Source organism: Mangifera indica, unplaced genomic scaffold (genome assembly GCF_011075055.1).
Source record: "Mangifera indica cultivar Alphonso unplaced genomic scaffold, CATAS_Mindica_2.1 Un_0003, whole genome shotgun sequence".
NCBI classification, from domain to species: domain Eukaryota; kingdom Viridiplantae; phylum Streptophyta; class Magnoliopsida; order Sapindales; family Anacardiaceae; genus Mangifera; species Mangifera indica.
The window spans coordinates 650,818-672,248 of record NW_025401095.1 but is presented as its reverse complement, the minus strand read 5'-3'; the positions used below and the strand labels follow the sequence as shown (position 1 = coordinate 672,248).

At 32.1% G+C, this 21,431-nt stretch overlaps 1 protein-coding gene across 1 annotated transcript; it reads left to right on the top strand.

Annotated features, from left to right (window-relative positions):
• The first annotated feature begins 2,714 nt into the window (after positions 1–2,714).
• LOC123205305 (isoleucine--tRNA ligase, cytoplasmic-like) lies at positions 2,715–20,250 on the top strand. The gene is made up of 28 exons (XM_044622239.1): positions 2,715–3,206; positions 3,702–3,855; positions 4,039–4,104; positions 4,363–4,506; positions 4,895–5,130; positions 5,514–5,679; positions 6,687–6,800; positions 7,989–8,086; positions 8,372–8,450; positions 10,211–10,369; positions 12,045–12,134; positions 12,252–12,385; positions 12,811–12,970; positions 13,080–13,163; positions 13,281–13,493; positions 14,470–14,595; positions 15,142–15,279; positions 15,521–15,624; positions 15,750–15,813; positions 16,651–16,739; positions 16,816–16,957; positions 17,330–17,393; positions 17,534–17,601; positions 18,105–18,227; positions 18,703–18,768; positions 19,256–19,367; positions 19,471–19,562; positions 19,705–20,250. Exons 1-28 carry the CDS (start codon positions 2,827–2,829, stop codon positions 19,807–19,809), a joined length of 3,570 nt encoding a protein of 1,189 aa, XP_044478174.1. The 5' UTR covers positions 2,715–2,826; the 3' UTR covers positions 19,810–20,250.
• Positions 20,251–21,431: the final 1,181 nt, after the last annotated feature.

The window sequence follows — 21,431 nt, the reverse complement described above, 5'->3', positions numbered from 1 at the left end:
ATTTAAAAATTAGATCAAGCTAGTTGATTTGATTAATTTAACTCTCACCCACCACAGAAATGGCTACGATTTATTGGAAAACTGTTTTTGAAGTTAGACTAGATTGGATTAGATTGAACGGGCTTGTTTTGATACAAAATTGTTTTCAAAAATATTTTTAAACATTTAATAGGTTTGACCACTAGTCAAATGATATGAATATTGTTTGGATCAGATCATTCTCTTCACCAGATTTTACAGCTTGTCCAATTTATAAAACATTGCTTGATTTGTTATTTAAAATTTTTAAAAGTAAAAATTATAGAAAACTTAAGAATTAATTTGTTTGGATTGTTACGGAAAAAATAAATTTCAAAAACTCAAATACAATTCAAATGTTTGAATTTGAATAATAATAATAATAAAAATCTGGTTTTAGATTAAATTTTACACTTATATTTAGGATTGTATTAAAACATTGTTTTGAGAACAAGTTTCAAAGTATTTAAACTATTCGACCATAATTAAATTGAGAAGCTGGTTTATTCTAGATCCGATAAAGTAAATACTTGAAATTGGTAAAATTGTTAAGATATGAAATGCATCATTGATCCAACAATTTTGTTTAGGTCTAACCATCGATTTATATATAAACAATTTGTATGTCTAGGCTTAACCATCCATCTATATATAAACAATTTGTATATTTAGGTTCAACCATCGATTTATATGTAAACAATTTGTATGTTTAGATCTTACCGTTGATCCGATAATTTGGATTGAGAGTTGCAACAAACAAAAAAAAATCTTAAAATATGTTAGTCAAATCTAAACAATGCACAATCGTTGACGTATACCACACCTCCCCTCTTTCTAATCGAAGCAATGACTCCCCCCTCCTTTACATGGAAGTTATCATCGTACTCCATCATGTTTACACATGCTTCTCAGTCTCATCGAGCCTCTTCCCTACCCCATCACACCTCCATTGACAATAAATCATGTTTTCGTCTATTAATTATATATCTAAAAGATATTAAATGTTATTGGTTTTTGAAGGTTTTATAAAACTAAAATGTGATTTTCGGGTTTTGTTGTTGGTTTTGAGGTTTTAAGATTTTCGTTTTTGGGTTTTTGAAAAATTATGAAATATTAAGATCTTGTGTACTAATAATAAGTTTTAAGCCTAAATGACTATTTCCCACCCAAAGTGTGATGAAAAGACAAAACTCATTCACAAGAGTTCAAAAACACAAACACTTATCATCTTTAAATTTTTGTTAAAATTATTGTTAAATATAAGTTTAAAATTGTCATTTTAATAATAATATAATTTTATTTCATTTTTCTCTAATTTTTGAAAATTGACATTTTACCCCAAATCTTGACTTAAAAAAATGACTTTTCTAAAAAAAGAAAATCCTAGGTTTTCTTCCCTTTGATGACGATGATGACACCATCTTTGTGCTCCCTTCTCCTTCTCCCATTGTCAACAACTCTGATGACAAGCCAAAAAGCTCCGATCAATGGCGAATCGAAGATCATCAAATCAAAGAAGTTTCAAATCTATTGTGTTTTCGTTGTCATCTATTATTGGCTTGCCCATGGTTCTAGGCATGATTGTAGATTCTAGTCGATGAAGTCGAATCGATGATCTCGTCGATTCGTCTTTGCCCAAACAAAGACTCGTTTTCTTTAATAAGATAGTTGAATAGTGTTGATTGTTGGAGAGACAGAAGTTTTGCCAAAAAATCAAAACTTTAGGAGGAAAAGTGAATTTTTAAAAATTTAATTATGAGGGAATATTATTTGTTTTTCAAACTAAAGGAAGAAAAATGAGATATAATTTTATTTATTTTAATATTGCCGATAAAATGATGATTTTATTATTTAACCCTAAAAAAAAATTCTTAAGTGTGTGATAAGGGACTAAATCTTGGATGAGTGTTTAAGTTTTAGAACTCCTATACATATATTTTTGTCTTTTCACAAAACATTGAGTATGAAACAGCTCTTTGGCTAAAATTTTAATTTATAAATTAAAGATGGTATATCACTTATTTTTTAATTTAAGATAATTTAATTATATAATAACATATTATTATTAATATAAAAATTAATATTTATTATTAATGTAATTAATATAAAAATTAATACTTATTTTTTAATTTAAGATAATTTCTAGTTCTTTTTAGGGTATTCTTTGAATTAACATTGTTTTTTTACGTAAAATTTTTTAATTTTCTTTAATATCTTAATTGATCATTTATCCTCTAATCATCGAAATCTATCTATACCTCTTAAATTTTCGGTGTGTTTTATGGTTTTAAAGTTGGATTAGGCCTCCTTAGTATAAAGAAATCAATTTAACATGATAGAATATTATTGGGTTAATCAAATTAAAAAAAATTAATTTTTGTAAATTGAACTTCAGAACTCATTCCAGAATTTTGAGTATATTTTAATAATAAATTATATAAAATTATTTTAAAAATTATTTTTAAATAATTTATTAGTTTGATTACTAGTTGTACGATTATATTATCGGTTAAATTAGATCGTGACATTCAGATTTGTTTTAGAAACATTGGTATTGGTATGTTTGTCACCTTCCGGTTCGTCTCGTTTTAGGTGAAAGATAAGGGTAAGCTTGTAATTTCCACATAAAGAGCAAACAGGAAGGAATTTGGAGTTGGAGGACATAAATGAGGTTGTATTTCAAATAATTTTCAAATAAAGTCATCTCTTACTGCCTCGTCAGAACTAAACATTAAACCCTAATCTTCTCATTGTGTGTCAACTCACTCCGCAACCTTCCAAGCCGTCTCTTCTTCCTAATCGCCGTCAATGGAGGAAGTTTGTGAAGGAAAAGACTTCTCCTTTCCTCTTCAGGAGGAAAAGGTTCTTGAATACTGGAATTCAATCAAGGCGTTCGAAACCCAATTGGCTAAAACCCAGAGCAATCCCGAGTACATCTTCTACGATGGCCCGCCCTTCGCGACGGGGTTGCCTCATTACGGTCACATCCTCGCCGGGACCATCAAGGACATCGTCACGCGCTATCAGTCCATGTTGGGGTTTCACGTGACGAGGAGATTTGGGTGGGACTGCCACGGCTTGCCGGTGGAGAATGAAATTGATAAAAAATTGGGAATTAAGAGGAGAGCTGACGTTTTGGAAATGGGAATTGATAAGTACAATGAAGCTTGCAGAAGTATTGTTACCAGGTAGTTTCAGAACTTGAAATTATGTTAGTTGTTTAATTTTGTGAGATCTGGGAAATGATCAGTACAATGAAGTATGACGGAGAATGTAACATGGTAATTTTTATTCTTTTATTATGAAATGGAATGATCTTGTGAAGTTTTAGAGTTTGAAATTAGGTTTATTTGTTTTAATTTTCTGGTGTGTGGGAAGTGACAAGTGTAAAGAAGCCTGTATTTTTGTTTTTTTAATGAAGAGGAATTTTTTTGTGACGTTTAAGAGTTTGGTTATTTATTTGCAAAGAGGAATGATTTTAATAGAAATTTTGGTGAACTTGTTGAATTTGAAAAAAGTATTATGACAAAGTTATAATTTTAAGAAAAATTTAATATGAAACTTAAAATGGGGGGAATCTGCATCTGTTTTTTTTTTTCGTTCTTTTTTTTAATCATAGTTTGTTTTAAGGTTTATCATTTCTTGATAACTAAATAGATTTATGATGATTTATTTGCCACTAGATATGTGGAAGAGTGGGAGCAGGTTATTACACGAACGGGTAGGTGGATTGATTTCAGAAATGATTACAAGACGATGGACTTGAAGTTTATGGAGACTGTTTGGTGGGTGTTTGCGCAGCTTTATGAGAGAGGACTTGTTTATAGAGGGTTTAAGGTTAGTGAGCTTCTACTTTCTTGGTTCTAATAATATGTACTGGAGATTATCTGGGATTGTTTTGTCGTTTAGCTGTTTGTTGGTTTATTCATTGGGTATGATGAAAGTAATTCTTAGTAATGGTTGATTTCAATGTTTTAATATGGCTCTAATATGGTGATGCTCATTATGATGCTTTAATAGGTTATGCCATACAGTACTGGCTGTAAGACACCACTGTCTAACTTTGAAGCTGGTCAGAACTATAAGGTTTGTGATTTTAACATTTTGGCAATCTTCATTTATATCATTGCTGGAAATTGAGTTGCTGAATAGACATTACTGTTGTCATTCTTAGTCTCATCGAAGGTAGTTTGAATAATAAAAAATGTTTATGCGTTTGTGTGACTGTACCAACATTGCAGCTTGTTAAAACTGGAACTGAGTGTGCTAGGGCAGCCACTGGTGCAAATAATAAATTGTGATTATTGTTGTGTTTTCTTTTTTAATACTCTTTGAGTGACACAGGATGTGCCTGATCCTGAAATAATGGTGGCTTTTCCAATTATTGGAGATCCGGACAAAGCAGCCTTTCTGGCTTGGACAACTACTCCTTGGACCCTTCCTAGCAATCTTGCTCTCTGTGTTAATGCTAATTTTAAATATGTGAAGGTTAGCTACTTTTTGTTATCTTTAATTTATTGTAGCTTTGAGATAAGGAAATATATTTTCGGTTTATACTTTGAACATTAACGTTGTTTGCCCATCTCCAAAGCACTGGGTGTGCTTGAATTTCATTTGCCTGAGTTCTTGACTACAATTTATAAGGACTCTGTGCTAAGCCTAAGAAAATTTGTAACATGCGTTCCTTCATTTTTCATGTGTGAATTGACATGATTAAGTCTTGATTTCCCCAGTTTATTTAGCATACTGTGTTAACATTTCGATTTAAATTAGTTATTGCATTTCCATTGGTTAACGATTTAAATAACGTATGTGTGATTGTTTTACAATTGCAATTTTATTTAGTAATCTAATATGAGATTAAGGTACTACACAGGTTCGAAACAAGTACACGGGAAAAGTCTATGTGGTTGCTGAGTCTCGATTGTCTGCACTGCCTACTGAGAAGCCTAAGTCTAATGTAGCAAATGGACCAGCTGGTGATTCCAAGAAATCGGGATCTAAGGTAAAGGGATCTACAGATAAAAAGGCTCAAGAGGGAGACTTAGCAGGTGATAATGCATCTTATGAAAAGCTGGGTGAATTTTTAGGTGCTTCGCTGGTAGGAATGAAGTAAGTCTGTATGTTGTGATAAATGAACATTCTTTGTGATTCCATATGTTTTCTCTTTATAATACTTTATCTTATAGGAACTAAAATACGTTTTGACTGTTTAAGTAAACTTCAATTCAACTGTATATACCTTTTTCCTATTAATAGTGTTTAATCATCTTAAAGGCGATGGGTTTTTTAAATAATGATTTCAGCCCTGTAAATTACTAATATATTATAGGAAGTAAAAAAAGTTTTGACTCTTTAACTAAACTTCAACTGGACTGTATATACTTTTTTCCTTTTAATCAAGTTAATTGTTTTAGAGGCAATCTGCCCATTACATCTAGTATGAAGTAGTTTTCAGAGAGTTTCCAATTTTTAAGACTGAGTATGTATTGCAGGTATGAACCATTGTTCGGTTATTTCAAGGAGTTATCTGATGCGGCTTTTAGAGTTATTGCAGACAACTATGTTACTGATGACAGTGGTACTGGGGTCGTTCATTGTGCTCCTGCATTTGGTGAAGACGATTACCGTGTTTGCATAGAAAGTGAAATAATTAGTAAGGTTTGTGCTGAAATTCTTTGGACTTAATGTTTTTAATAAAGTGACAGTTAAAATCTTTGGCTGGTGAATGCTAATAGAGAGTGTTTGCTTTCACACAAAATATAGACATGCAACTTCCAAATACATGTTACTGGTTTTAAGATATTAATCTGTTATTAACAAAGATTACAGTTTTGTCGATCATAGCAATTAAACATTTTATTTCATTCAATGACTATTAGTCTACCTAAATTTATTAGTATTTGCCATTGATGGATCTCATGTCATCGAGCTATTGGGGGCTCAAAATAACATGGGTCTTGTTGCTGTAGTAAAATTAATTTTTCTTGGTATTTGATGTTTACACTAAGCGTTTATACAGTAAATCTGAAACCTAGAATGATAGCATGAGTGGATGCTTCTTATCTTTCCAGTGGTATTATTTCTACTCTTTGGTTCTTTTGTTCTAATTTAAGGTGTTCAAGAATCCTTGCCATTCCAGTCAAACAAAATGAAATAAATGTAGATCAATTCCCTTTTGATTGGCTTCTATCATTTGATTGGTTGGATCAAATATAATTTTTATTGGATGTGTTATAATTTTTTTAATAATATGAGCCAAACAATTTAAGAAAAGAAGTGTTTGTGGCGTTTTATGATCTTTTTCATCATTCAACATCTAATTGATACCATTTTCAACTTATTTTGTTATTTATTCTTTTTTTTATATATATTACTTCCACAACAGGTACCTTCCTGAAAAAAGTTATGGATTTTATAGGATTTTAATCTATTTAAAATCAGATTAGATTTCAGTGTTCATGCATTGGATTGCAATTCCTTAGCTTTGTATCAATGAAATCCTAGCTTTAATGAATATGTGCATGCATTAGCTTTGGGATTGTATATCACTGCTTGTCCTTGAAAGACTGCTGTGTGGCTGTTTGTGCTGTATTTACTTCTACATTCTCCATTATATTTTGCTGCGTTTGTTTATGACCGCCTATTCATCTGCTTTCGTCTTGTAGGGAGAAAACCTGGTTGTAGCAGTTGATGATGATGGCTGCTTTATTGAGAAAATTACTGACTTTAGTGGCCAGTATGTGAAAGATGCAGATAAGAATATTATTGAAGCTTTGAAGGTGAGGATAGTTCTGACTTTTTGGTATATTATGTAAGATTTTGATATCTGAAAGTAATTATAATTTTATGGTACTGAGAAGATATAAGTTATCCAAAAAATACCTTGAACTATTTTCTGTCTATGCTTTTAAAACTTTACTGTTCGATTACTTCCAGTGAATGACTTTTAAGTAACAAGCCTGGGGGGATTACATGCTTAAGGCCTTTTGTTTCTGTAAGAGGTTGGGTTATAATTCTGTGATACTGGGAAGATACATGTTATCCAAATATATCCTGAACTATTTTCTGTCTATACTTTAAAAACTTTCCTGTTCAATTACTTCCAGCGAATCACTTTTAAGTAACAAGCTGGGGGGATTGCATGCTTAAGGCCTTTGGTTTCTGTAAGAGGTTGGGTAATTAACTTCATATATATATATATAAATATAAAATAGTCTGTGGCCTAAAACTTGGTGAACTTTGTTGGCTTGATGAATTTCTAGGTCTCTATAACAAGAGACAAGTAATTTCCTGTTTATCATTGTTGTCATTAGGGGTGGATGTGAATCTAGTTGAGCTTGAACACCCCTTGGCTCGAGTTCAGTTTGAATTCAAAGTAGCTCGACTCAAATTCCTCAAGCGAACATTAAGGGTGGTTTGAGCTTGACTCAAATTTATGGTTCAAATTCATGGCTTGGATATGTGGCTCAGATTCGTGGTTTGAATTTGTGACTTATTAATAAAACAATATCATTTAACAATTATTTAACATAATTCGAATTGAGCTACGAGTCAGATTCCAACCGAATCGAGCCATCTAACCAGCTCCCGAGCCAAACCGAGCTGAACTTTGTATAGCTCAAGTTCGGCTCTGTTTTAAAACGAGTTGAACTTCTTAATTTTAACTCGGTTCATATTCGAAGTAAACGAATTCGAACTGAATCGAATCAAATCGAGTCGGCTTTTGAGCTTGCGCCAGCTCGGTTTTGGTCTAGCCCTAGTTGTCATCATTGTTGCTATTAAATGTGGTGCTGTGTGAATTTTAGTTTGTTTTGTGAAATATTACTTGTCAACAGGAAAAGATGAGCAAAAAGAAATGATGTAAATAATATAATAATGCTTTTTGGTGTGTTTTAAATTTGGCCATATCATTATATGAGCTTTTAATCCATTTTCTTATTTAACAAAATTTCTTTGTATTTATTCAGGCAAAAGGGAGGCTCATTAAGTCTGGAAGCTTTACCCATTCTTATCCCTTTTGTTGGAGATCAGATACTCCTCTCATCTATAGGGCTGTTCCGAGTTGGTACTAACTCTTTGCTATGGATTCATTTTATCTCGAATTCTCATTTGCCATAAAATTTTCTTTTCTGCCATCTTATATATTTGAAGTCACTTGAGTTTGGAATAGTCTTGTTTTTCTTTTGTTGCATGACTTGTTATATGTTTTGAATTGAATTTATTATTCATGCATGTGATATAACTATGAAGTCAAGACAGTGTTTAGCTTCTCTTATTTTCTTATGTATGCCCATATCACCATAAATAATTTCTTATTCAAACTGTCTTGTATTGTTTTGTTCTGTACCAGGTTTGTGAAGGTGGAAATGTTGAAAGAACAACTATTAGAGAACAACAAGCAGACATATTGGGTTCCTGACTATGTGAAGGTAAATTATCATTATGGAAACCTCATCACTATTCTTTTTTTTTGGCTTGCCGAACATGCCAAATATGATAATTGTTGTGCTTAACATCATTTTTCTACTTTTTCTAGTTATTAATCCAATATGCATCATTCTGATCTTTCCTATCATTGTTATTATTACTTCTTGAAAACAATATCTTCATAGAATAGTTGAGTTTTTAATCCAGCTTGTTATTATAGGTATACTACTATAACAGTCTCTGGTACGAAATTCGATTTTTGCTGCTCTATAGGTCTTAGTTTCAAATGATTTTGAATACACTTCATCTTTCATCTTCTAATCAATTTGGATGGGTCCTACATGTTGGATCTGTTTGTGGACAAGCTCACTGTAATTTATTAGAGGATCAGTATATTGGAACATAGAGTCGGTGTTTCACTCTTGTAATCTTCTTTCTATAAGGTTATGTTTGCATGATGCAATTGAAGGAGCTATGAGAATAGAGTCCTAATTCTTTTCCCATTCTATTGTTTGCTTGATAAATTTGATAAAGAATAAGAAATCCTAGTAATGCCCATTCCGTCAAAAAGGTTGGAGGGGAGGGTAGAAATTCCCATTCCAATCCTCATTAGCATATAATAATTCTATTTTATCTCTTAATATCAATATTTAATTATTCAATTAACTATAATATTATATAATAAAAAATATTAATTGTACATTATATTATAATTATGTTAATTTAAAATATAATAAATTTATTAACTAATTGATTTAATATAGTAAAAAGAAAAATAATAAGGGGCTGATAATTGCGGGGGTAGTAATCTGGTGACAGTGTCTTGCTTCTTTGGGATTGCAGGATGTTGTAAAAACCGATTGATAATATTTATTTATTATTTTATATATTAAATAAATATAATTGTAATGCATTTTGTTATCAATATTTTAATTGTGTAACATTTTGTTTTTATTTAATTTTTAATATTAAGTGATCAAATAATAATTCTATATGGTACTGGGAATTGCAGCCTTTAAGGGTTGGAACTTCATTCCATCATTTTTTAGGCACTTATCAAAATTTCAAGCAAAAATTGGAATGAGGATTCCCATTCTCTTTCCCTTAGATTCAATAAAGCCAATTCTAGTTGTGATCAACCTTTTGAAGAACCCATAACTTGAAATTTGTTTTAAAAGCTTGAAGAGATATTTTTTGAGGTTGAACTGTCTTTTTCTTTTGTGTTTTATTGTGGCTGCTAGGGCTAGATTCGAGTCGAGCCGAGCCGAACCTGCGTGAAATTGAGCTTGAGCTTGAGCTCAAATTGAGCTTTTAACTAGCTTATTATTAAAACAATGTCGTTTTAATACATATTGGTCAAAACGACGTCGTTTTGTTTCAAAATTTTTAAGTTGTGAGCTTAACATGCTAAACACTCTAAAGCTCGAGCTCTAAAATGTTGAACTTTTACAGTTGGGCTTGAGCTCAAGCTTAGCTCATTTTGGGCTTGTTCGAACCGAGCTCAAGCTCGAGCTTGAACAAATTCAGTTCGAATCCAGCCGTAGTGGCTGCTTATCATTTTAAATTGACTTTTTATGTGCGTCATTGTATGCCGCTGGCATTTAGTTTTTTTGGGGTCTAAGCGGTGTCCTATTGACTATGTAATAGTTTTTCTTTTTACATAATATTATTATTATTTAGTAGAGGCCACTAGATACTGAATTGATATTCTTTTTTTAAGTAGTAAGACATGAACATTACTGTTTTGATGTACATTTTACAGGAGAAACGCTTCCACAATTGGCTGGAAAATGCAAGAGACTGGGCTATAAGCCGAAGTAGATTTTGGGGCACGCCTCTTCCTCTATGGATCAGTGAAGATGGTGAAGAAGTTATAGTTATAGATTCTGTTGAAAAACTTGAAAAGCTTTCTGGTGTGAAGGTTCATCTCTGTTCTTTCCCTCTGTTTCTCTTTCTGGTGTAATATTGAGATTTATCTTGCTGCCATTGTTGCATATCCTATTTTTGGTTTAACTTTAGATGATTTGGTTGGTCAAAGTAGTGTAGGCACTAAACTATGCTGGCAACACCTACAAAAAGATTGTCTCTTTTATTTCTGCAATGAGAGGGGAGCAGACTAGTTAAAGATATACTATCTACTTCAGTTTGTTGGTCATGGTGTCTTTGGGAAGACTAAGGGTCACCCTAGAAATTTGTAAGAAGAAATGTTTCCAATGTTTGGAGGTTGATTGCACAAAATTTCCATTTCTTTTCCTATCAGTGTTCAAGTTATGACAACAATATTTCTTCTAATGATTATTTGTTTTCAATTAGCATGTAGTTATCAAAGACACGCCTAAGGCACGTTTAGGTGACACTTTACTAAGGCAATGTGGGGTGACTAATGGTTCAAAGTCGATCGCCTTTAACGCTCTTTTGATGCTTTTGGAGAAGCATTAGGTGTTGGAAAAAAACACGCTTTATCATCACCTAGACTATCTTCGACTAGATTTGAGGGCTATTGGCAAAATTTGGACCATTTTAGGCATAGTCTTAGGCGTTCCAGCAGGTTTTGGGCAATTTTTAGCTAGATTTGAAGGGTATTGGTAATTTTTGAGATCTCCAATAAGGTTTGAGGTTTTCGAAGTCTTGAAGAGATAGCAAATCAGCTCTAAGGTCATTGAGAGGTTGATAGTAAGTTCTAAGGTCACTAAAAAGGTTGTCGACAAGCTCTAAGGTTGTCGGAGAGGTAGCTGGAGAGATTTAAGGTCGTTGTATAAGTTGCCAATCACTAATCCCTTATATAGTTGCTAGAGAGGTCTAGGCATGATCACATGTTGCTAGTTTGATCTAAGACTGCTGATGATGTTTCTAATCAATTTTTTATTGTTGTTGTATTAAAAATATATTAAATTTAATGGAAATGGGAAAAGTTTTTAATGGAAATTTTTAAAAGCCTTAGGTAAAAAAATGACGCCTTTACCTCGCCTTTTTCACCTAGGCAATTGGATCCCTCATTTTCTTTTGGCATTTTTCGCTTTTGACAACTATGAATTAGCATAGATTATTAACCTTTGACAGTGAAGTTGGACAAGTTAGAGTGGCTGGGTGGTTAGCACAGATTTTCTAATGGTTCTAACTTCACCTTATAAATGACCTTCGTGGTTATAAGTGATTCATGCCCTTGCTCATTTGCCAGGTTAAAAAGGCTGTGAGGGTGGTGGGATTTATCTTAGTTTGAGTTTTATGAAGCCAAAAAAAAATTGTATGTTATGGATCATAATTGTATTTGGCCATAGTGTGTGCAGTATTTTTTAACAAGATGTTGGAGATGAGCTGTTGCTTGAGTTTTCTTTACCAATCATGAAAAAGGATAAGCTAATATCAGCTCTATGGATCCTCGGCTTATTAATTTTTGCATTTTCCTTCTTTCTCGCTCCGTTGTTTCATTTTTCTTGGCTGGGTACTTCAGTTATTGTATCAATGCTTTTTTCTCCCTAAAGTTTCATTCTTAAAGAGAATTATCCCTTCTAATTTTTGATTCTTTGAATGGTATTTGTGATTCATCAATCTTTAATTAATTGTTTAACTGACTGCCCTTGTTTACTCTAATCTAGGTGTTTGATTTGCACCGCCACAATATTGACCACATTACAATCCCTTCGAGTCGGGGTCCAGAGTTTGGTGTGCTTCGTCGCGTAGAAGATGTAAGACTACTGATCTGGTTATTATGAATTAATGTGTCTATGCTCGTATGTTGATGATTTTTATTAATTTTAAAACTTTAACTGTTCTTAATGTGATATATGGTTTTATTCTTGCAGGTGTTTGATTGCTGGTTTGAGAGTGGTTCTATGCCTTATGCTTATATTCATTATCCGTTTGAGAATGTTGAACTCTTTGAGAAAAACTTTCCTGGGAATTTTGTGGCTGAAGGGCTAGATCAAACTCGTGGATGGTTCGTTCTCAATCTATTTAGATCTTTGGGCACACTATAAATATCGATTTTGACACTGTTTATTTTGCAAATATGTAATTGTTTCTAATCCCAGTTAATTTTGTAGCCTGCAGATTCTTTCTAATACATGTGGTAGAAATGTTTGGATTTATACGATTCTTGTATGACTTGCTGAAATTCTTTTCATTATTCATTACTTTTGTCTGTCTCAATGTTTATATTAATTGCCATGGTAATGTTCCTGCATTTCTAATCTATGACATAAGAACTGTGTTAGTTCTTGTGTTGAAAGATGCACCATTGACATTGAACATGTCTCTCCTATTGCATCATGTTCCTTCTCCCCTCCCCAAACTTAAGGGAGATAGGTATTTTTATAGTTAAACTTTCTTGTGGAATTTATTGTAAGATCTTCTCCTCTACAGGTTCTATACTCTCATGGTGTTGTCTACTGCTTTATTTGGGAAACCAGCATTCAGGAATCTCATTTGCAATGGCCTTGTCCTTGCTGAGGATGGAAAAAAGATGAGTAAAAAGCTCAAGAACTATCCATCACCTTCAGAAGTGCTTAATGATTATGGTGCTGTAAGTTTTTGATGCTAAATTCTTCTTTTGGTAGTCCTTTTTCTTCCTTTGTTTAGAGCATAGTATCATGCCCTGTGTTTATGCTTTCTTTCGTCACATTATCTTGCAGGATGCTTTAAGATTGTATTTGATTAATTCTCCAGTTGTGCGTGCTGAGACCTTGCGTTTCAAGAAAGAAGGAGTTTACAGTGTTGTTAGTATTAACTATGAAGTTTTATTTATCTAATGTGTTTTTTTTCTTCATCATCACTAGTGCAGATATTTTTCTTTCAGTTCCTTATGCTAATCTCTCATTTAAATTTTCACCCAGGTCAGAGATGTTTTCCTTCCATGGTATAATGCATATAGGTTCCTCGTTCAGAATGCAAAGAGACTTGAGATAGAGGGAGGTGTAACCTTTGTTCCGGTTGATCTTGGAACTCTTCAAAAGTCATTGAATGTGCTCGACCAGTGGATCAACTCTGCCACACAGAGTCTTGTTTGTTTCGTTCGCCAAGAGATGGATGGATATCGACTTTACACGGTAAAGCTTGTTATGTAACCTAGTTATTACCATTAATTTGTTATGTTTACATATTGACAGATAAAAATGTATCAACTTATTCTTATAAAAGATGCTATGAGTTTTAATGTTTCACAGTAGTAACTAAATTTGAATGATTGAGTGCCTGGTATTGGTAAATGCATTTTGTTGACACTACATGTGGACATAGGTTTGAAAAAATTCTGTGTAACCCTGTAACGTGACAGGAACACATTTGATAAGTATGGTGTGAGATGTTGTTTTATTGGGTCAATCAGTAGCGTGCCAACCTTTTGAGAACAAGGTTTTCATGGATCAGGCTTTGGTTACACATTAATGAATGGATTTGCATGTTTATAGATCCAATAAGCTAATTGGTTGAGTTTGTTTGAGAAAATTTGGCACAAGTATGATAGGACACTAACTTATTTCAATACTACTATTGCTAGGCCTACCTTAAGATTCAGTTGCTCTCTAACTAGAATGGTGATGCTGTAAATTGTACAGACGAAACTTCTTACTGATTTGATGGTAGCTTTTGTGTTCATAAGTAATTATTATGATGCACTGATATTTATTATTGCCCTTTTGAGTTTTATGTTATACCACTTGTCTGTAACTGTAACAGGTCTATGACTGTTGACCTCTCCCTCTCCCTCTCCCTCTCTATATGTGTGTGTGTGTAATCTATATCATCCAATCTTTATAACTAATTGCGTTATGATAGTCTAGGTGGTTTAAATACTTCTGATTTTTGCTCACACACTAAGCAGTTAATTTTAATGTTCATGTTATTTTGCTTATGAAAATATGATGTTAAATGACAGATGAATATCACCATATTAGATATCCTTCTATGTGATTATAACTATATCTAATAATGTTGTTATTTGGTTAAACTATGGGTTTACATCTGTTATATGTGTTGCAACGTTATAACAGGTAGTAACTGCTAATAAACATGTACTTCTCTTAGGTTGTTCCGTATCTCTTGAAGTTTCTGGACAACCTTACAAATATTTATGTGCGATTCAATCGTAAGAGACTGAAAGGCCGAACAGGAGAAGAGGACTGCCGCACAGCTCTTTCGACTCTTTACAATGTATGGATTCACCAAGTCTGATATATCTTTGTTTAACTCATTTGGCATTTCATACTTTCTTTTTGTTTGAAACCATGACCATACCATAGTTTTATATATTTGACATTGCTTTATCACAGTTAAATAAAAGTTTAGTGTGTTAAAGGATAAAGGGATGTTTGATTATGTTGAAGAGCTTGAGTTGAATTCTTTTGTGATGAAATTGGATTTTATCTCTTTGACAAATTAGTTACTCATCCAACTGATTATGAAACATTATTCTATGTTATTTTACCCGCTGGTACATATCCTAGCTACCTGGTTCCAGTAGTGTTTATGTTATTTTTTCTTGATACGTTATACCTCCTGCCGCAAATCTTTAATGTGGTTCTTTGAATTCTCGTGATGAAACTAAACTCTGCCTTCCTGAGAGGTGCTTCGTAAATATTAGCTGTTACACTATATCATCACCATATATCATTGTGGTTGCTTTTGGCTAATTGTTGATGAGATGTGATTATGATAAATTATCTATTTTCCATGTTTTCTGCTTTTGTTGGTTCTCAGGTACTTTTAACTTCTTGTAAAGTGATGGCACCATTCACACCATTCTTCACTGAAGTTCTTTATCAAAATATGAGAAAGGTTTGCAATGAGTCGGAGGATAGCATTCACTTTTGCCGAATTCCTGAAGAAGAAGGAAAGGTTCAGTTCATCCCTTGTTAATTTTTGTAGATTTTGTCTGAATAACATGATTTGTTCTGTATATGATAGTACTAACTAAATTTTAGTGAATTTCCAATTTAGGGATTTATTTTTGAAAATGTTTAGTTAATTTAATCCATAATGTACATAATGAAGCTGAATTTTATACTAGATTTAATTGAAACTTTTCCTTTTGGGTCTTTCCTACTAAATGATTTCATTATTTTTAATGCCATCTCAGAGGGATGAACAAATTGAAAAAAGTGTTTCAAGGATGATGACGATCATTGATTTTGCACGTAATATTCGAGACCGTCACAACAAACCAATAAAATCACCACTTAGGTATGCTTCTAACTTATCTTCTGCTATATCTATAATTGTGGTTTTGGTCCTCGTTTCTCTTTTCTGCTCTATTTTTATATTTAATTTGTATACCCAGCTCATTACTTTTGTCTATGGATCTGCAGGGAGATGATAGTTGTTCATCCTGATATGGACTTTCTTGATGATATAACTGGAAAACTCAGAGAGGTTTGTGAATAAAGTGGCAACCTTCTATTATATACCACTTGGTTTCTACCTGCTTAGAGAAGCTATACTGTTCTGTTCTGCTCATTTTTTGCTTCCAATAATCCAATTTTTATTTTAATGTACTCCCTTTGCCATTATTCTTTTCATATAGCTTTGTTTTAAGGTTCTTTGGGTAAGATTTTTCTTATTGGCTCATTTGTTTAATGTGTTTTTGTATGTACATTAAAATTTTCGTCAGTCACTTTTTTGCTTACCAGATCCTTTTGATGCTTCTGATTTCTTTGTTCTTTTAGTTGCTAATCTTGGTATCTTTTTTTAACCCCACCAAAATATTCTTTCTTTGTTCTTTAGTTTCTAAATTTGTTATCTTTTTTTTCCCCACCAAATTTTTGTTTTTAATGTAAACCTTAGTTTGACAATAAAGGACCTAATTTCAACATCTATTTAAAGGAAGAATAAAGTACAAAAGATGTATAAACCTAGAAAGTTAAGGGGAGCGCAAAAATTGACATTTTCTGCCCCTACACATATGAAAATTAAATCGAAGAGACTACAGTTTAATCTGGAAATAATATCCAAGAAGTGACCTTTAATTAAGAGCCATCTGTACTGTCCTTGACCCAGTGGTGAAGAAAAACTTACCATACAATTGTTTATCTTTGCTGCTTTATGCATTCTGGACAATTATGTGTGTCTTGGCTGATAATTTTGATATAACATTTCTAAAGAATTCTTGTATGATTCTATTAAGTATGGCTGTTGTTTGTTGGAAAAATATAGTATTTAGATAAATATAATTCTTTTTTACTTTCTGATGGAATTTTGTTTCCATTGCAGTATGTGCTGGAGGAGCTCAATGTAAGATCACTTGTCCCATGCAATGATACATTGAAATATGCTTCTTTGCGTGCAGAACCTGATTTTAGGTATGTAAAATGTTTGTAAGTGCTTGGATTATTGTTCATGGTTATAATTAGTCTTATGTTGATTATTTTCTCTTAGTTTGTTGGGTAAGCGACTTGGGAAATCAATGGGAGTTGTTGCTAAGGAAGTCAAAGCAATGACTCAGGGAGATATCTTAGCTTTTGAGAAAGCTGGAGAAGTAACTATTGCTACACACTGTTTGAAGATGGCTGATATTAAGGTGAATAACCTTGTGTTCTGTTTTGCTCTTTTCTATACAGATAACCTCTGGACGTGTTTATTGAATGCCATTTTGATAAAAAAGTTGTCTCAGTTTTGATGTAACAAGAGTTTCCTTAAAATCAACTGCCAAATGAATTTTTTTTTTAAGTTCTGCTTCCATTTATCTTTTCTGAAGTATTGTAAACTGTTTCCTGGACTTGGAGGAATAAAGTAAAATAGATTTGAACAATATGTTTGATACTCTGATGGTGAAATGATAAGATTTGAATTCATCATGTCCAAACAATGGGGGCTATTATACACCTCGGGCCTAAACTTCCTTTCTTAACTGATAATTCCACTTGTCAATTTTTTCTGTTTCAAACTTTAGGTTGTGCGGGAATTCAAACGTCCCGATGGTTTGACTGAAAAGGATATTGATGCTGGTGGAGATGGTAAGTGTTTTTGATGATATTCTGACGAAGCTAATTGTGTATTCATAAAAGAAAGAGCATTCCTGAATTATTTCATAATGTGGTTGTTTTCATGACATATTTTCTATAATAATGCATATGCCTACTTTCCTCTCTTTTAGGTGATGTTTTGGTGATTTTAGATTTGCGTCCAGATGAGTCCCTTTTGGAAGCTGGTGTTGCTCGTGAGGTATTTTTTGATTATTTTGCTTTCTATTCTCTTGTATGTATGAATGAATGTATGTATTATCCTGCACTAGTAGTACATTTCTTTTTTATATGAACAACATGCAGTGCTTGGACTGTGCCACAACTCTGGGAAGCACTTTTTATGATGTTGATAAAGTTACATTTTCCCCTATTATTCTGTATGATGAGATTTATTTGAGTATTAATGATTTGTCTTCTTCTTTCTGGCCTTGCAATTACACAATATTTTAAGGGAAACTTTTTTCCCTTTACTCAAAGATGTTGGCTGCTTTGCTCTGCTTATCACTTTTCCATTATTCTGTTTGTGGCACTTTTTTTTTCTTTCTTCAAGCAACCATCAATTCACTTGCATTTTACTGTACTAATTTCCGTTAAATATAATCTTAGTTCTCTTTCTTACAAAAAAAAAAAAGTGTCAGTGGCTAATTCAACAAAGGATGAGATCTGTCCTGATAAATGGCTTTCTTAAATTCTCTTTTGTAGGTTGTTACTAGAATCCAGAAATTACGGAAGAAAGCTTCCCTTGAACCTACTGATCTGGTGGATGTTTACTTTGAATCCTTGGATGAAGACAAATCATTCTCGCAGCAAGTTTTGAATTCTCAGGTGAATCCTTCATGCCTTTACTCTATTTTCTACTTGATGTTAAAATGCCTTTTGATTTTTTTTTTTAAAAGAAGAAAGTAGATTTTTCATTTTGATTTCACTGTGAATATAAATATATGGACCAACTGATTGTGTACTTATCTGTCTACTGATAAGTCATTTCACTAAGTCATTAGGATTTGATAATGAGTAACGCCAAAGGATCACACTTGTAGAACTCTTAGCATTTTGTATTTAAATGAGGTTAAAATCGTAATTAAAAAAAAAAAATTAGTTGAAGTGGTTTTTTTAGTATTGAACTTTTCCTCTCCCTCTCTCTCTCCTGACATTATATTTTGAAGAACTGCACCATATAAGTGAATTATTTCATAATTTTCTGAGTATGTCCATAATTTTGTGTTGATTTCTTAGAGAGTGGCTTCTCATTGTTTGTAGTACCTATGCTTTAGAGCTAAATTTTCGTTGTTATTTGTAGGAACACTATATCAGGGAAGCAATTGGTTCTCCATTGCTTCCTGTCACCATGATGCCACCACACGTGGTAAGCTGCTTTAAATAATCACTATTTAATGTTTTGAATAATTACTGTGTAATTTAGTTTGGCTGTTTGTGTTATCTTATAAATATTATTTACATTCCATTTTCAGTACTTCTGAAGTGTGTATACAGTTTCAGAAAAGTTTCTAAGATGCAATCAATAATTATGAACAATGTGTAGAAAAAAGACTGGTTTGCTAATCTCATACATATAATTTGTTTGATTGCATGATGGAAGCTTGCATCTGTTTTTTCTCAGTTTAAAAGAATTATGTAAGTGTTTGTGTTGATCAATTTTGTGCTATGGATTGTGTCAATGTTGGTAAATAAAATTTTCAAAACAGTAGAACTTTTCAACAGTTAAGTGTGCTAAACCAGTTATGTGGGTTGTTGCTTACCGCCAAATTTAAAGACCTTCCAGTATTTTTTTACAATTATTTTCCCGTATTAACCTAATATTTTCTTTATTAATATTTTTGTACAAAATGCAGGTCATCCTTGGTGAGGAGAGCTTCCATGGGATATCTAAAATGTCGTTCAAGATCAGCTTAGCGAGACCTGCTCTAGTTTTTGACTCAGATGCTATTCTTGCATTATGCTCAGGTTAGCTCTCTCTCTCTCTATCTCTCTGTCTGTGATGGTGTCTTGTGGGCATGAATAGGATTTTGGTGCACTCGGTTGTAAAAGTACGAAACAATGCTTTCAGGAAACACAAAGTTCATGCAAGGTGTGCAAATTTACTTGTTGTCGAGGGATCATTCTAATCTGAAGTCTGATTTTCAACGTGGAAACGGCAAGGTTTGCATCATACTTCACTTAATACTCTTTACTAACTCATCCCATGAAAAGCTAGTCATATAAAAAATCCATTTTATGAAGATGGTGTATACAAACATAATAAACTTACCTCGCATGCCTTTCTTCCCATATCTTTCTACAGATAGTAGTTAGTTGCATTGAAAATCAGCCCCCTGCAGAACTGGTGTTGGGAAAACATGTGTTCTTGTCGGTTGGCGAATACTATTCGAGGACAAAAACAGGGTAAAATCCGATATCAGTAACTCATCTATTTAAGTTGTATACTATAACTTTCTGCTTCAAAATTTCCAAAGTCTATTTATTGACAAGAAGAAGAAAAGAAACTGATGGGCTACATTAGCCTGCTAAAGTATCCGTGCTTGTTTTCAGTTGTATAGTTGAATATACAATAACACAGTAGAGGTAAAATTAATGAATTTTGTTTGTTATGAGTTGCATTATCGGGGAAATACAAGTTTCAACATTTTTATACATCATTATGTTTTCCGATGGGTTTGCTATTATAATAGCAGTGTAATGTAATGTAATGTATTGTGGGCACATTTATGGCGCAACTAATGTTTTGGTTTTATATGTGTAATCGTAGTCTCTGTATACTCTTCATCTCTTTCTCCGAATTATGTAATCAATTTTCATACTTTTAATACAAATAAACATCTTTCTCTTGTGTTTTGCTTATAGAGGTTCCTCATTTATTCTTGTCTTCACTTATCTAAATTTATAATATATTACCAATACGATCTGTTTTAGGTGTATTTCAATATCATTAATATTACAATTACATCGTTGTCCTGTTTGTATAATATAAATATAGATATTTTAATTATTATTATTATTCTATTTAATGTTTTCATTATATTTATTTTTTTGTTTGCAAAAACAAACTGTAGTTAACATTAATTTTTTGAACTGTTTTATATTTGTAAATGCAAATTATAATCGAATATCATTTATACTCTGAAGCTTGTAAAAATCATGAATATGAACTTAAAGTCTTAATATTATTAGAATATTTATTTGTATTATAATAATTAAATCTGATTTACAATTTGAAGTTTGTAGAATTGGGACTCAAAGTATTAAATTTTATTAAAATATTTATTTGTTTTATAATAACTATCTCTAATTTGCAATTTGAAGTGTGCATAAATTGTGAAAAAAATATATACTTAAAATCTAAAATATTATCAAAATTAAAGTTTTAAATATTATAATATTTTGAATATTAATTATAAAATTAGAAGTTTTGTAAATATCTAATAATATTTGACTTTAAAGTTTTAAAGATTAATCTAAATATATTATTTACAAAATTAGAAGTTTTGTGAATATAAATGATATTTGAACTCGAAATTTTTAAAATTGGATGGGTATAACTAAATAAAATTTTTATATGATGCTTTATCTAAAATTTATTAGCGTTCAAAAAGTAATTAAATAAAATGTCTTAAAAGAATAAATTCAAAACCACTATTTTTTTGGCATCACAACCCCGAAAGATTGCAAGCCAAATATGTAGATATAATGATGGATCTACTAAATTTGTAGAGAAATTCGAACGATAGATTTGAATATCAAATTCAATAATACTTCTAATGGTTATGTAATTTAACTCTGTTATATTCAGAATCTTTCCCTAATTGAGGTAATTTGGAAGTAAAAATATTTTCTACCTTTCATCTGTAAAAATGTACTCATATAGTGACAATATTGGAAAAAGAAATTCCGAGTTAATGTTATATTCGCTTGTTAATGAAAATCTATCAAACTCACCCCATAACTGCTGCATCATTTTTTAAAGTGAACGCGACTACCAGTAGTAGTTATTATGGGTGAGTGTGTGTATGA

Excerpts from the sequence above, each read along its gene's own strand:
- LOC123205305 (XM_044622239.1), top strand. The coding sequence starts at position 2,827 with ATGGAGGAAGTTTGTGAAGGAAAAGACTTCTCCTTTCCTCTTCAGGAG. Across the intron at positions 12,135-12,251 it reads TGCTTCGTCGCGTAGAAGAT|GTGTTTGATTGCTGGTTTGA; the intron begins GTAAGACTACTG and ends TTATTCTTGCAG. Across the intron at positions 13,164-13,280 it reads AAGAAGGAGTTTACAGTGTT|GTCAGAGATGTTTTCCTTCC; the intron begins GTTAGTATTAAC and ends ATTTTCACCCAG.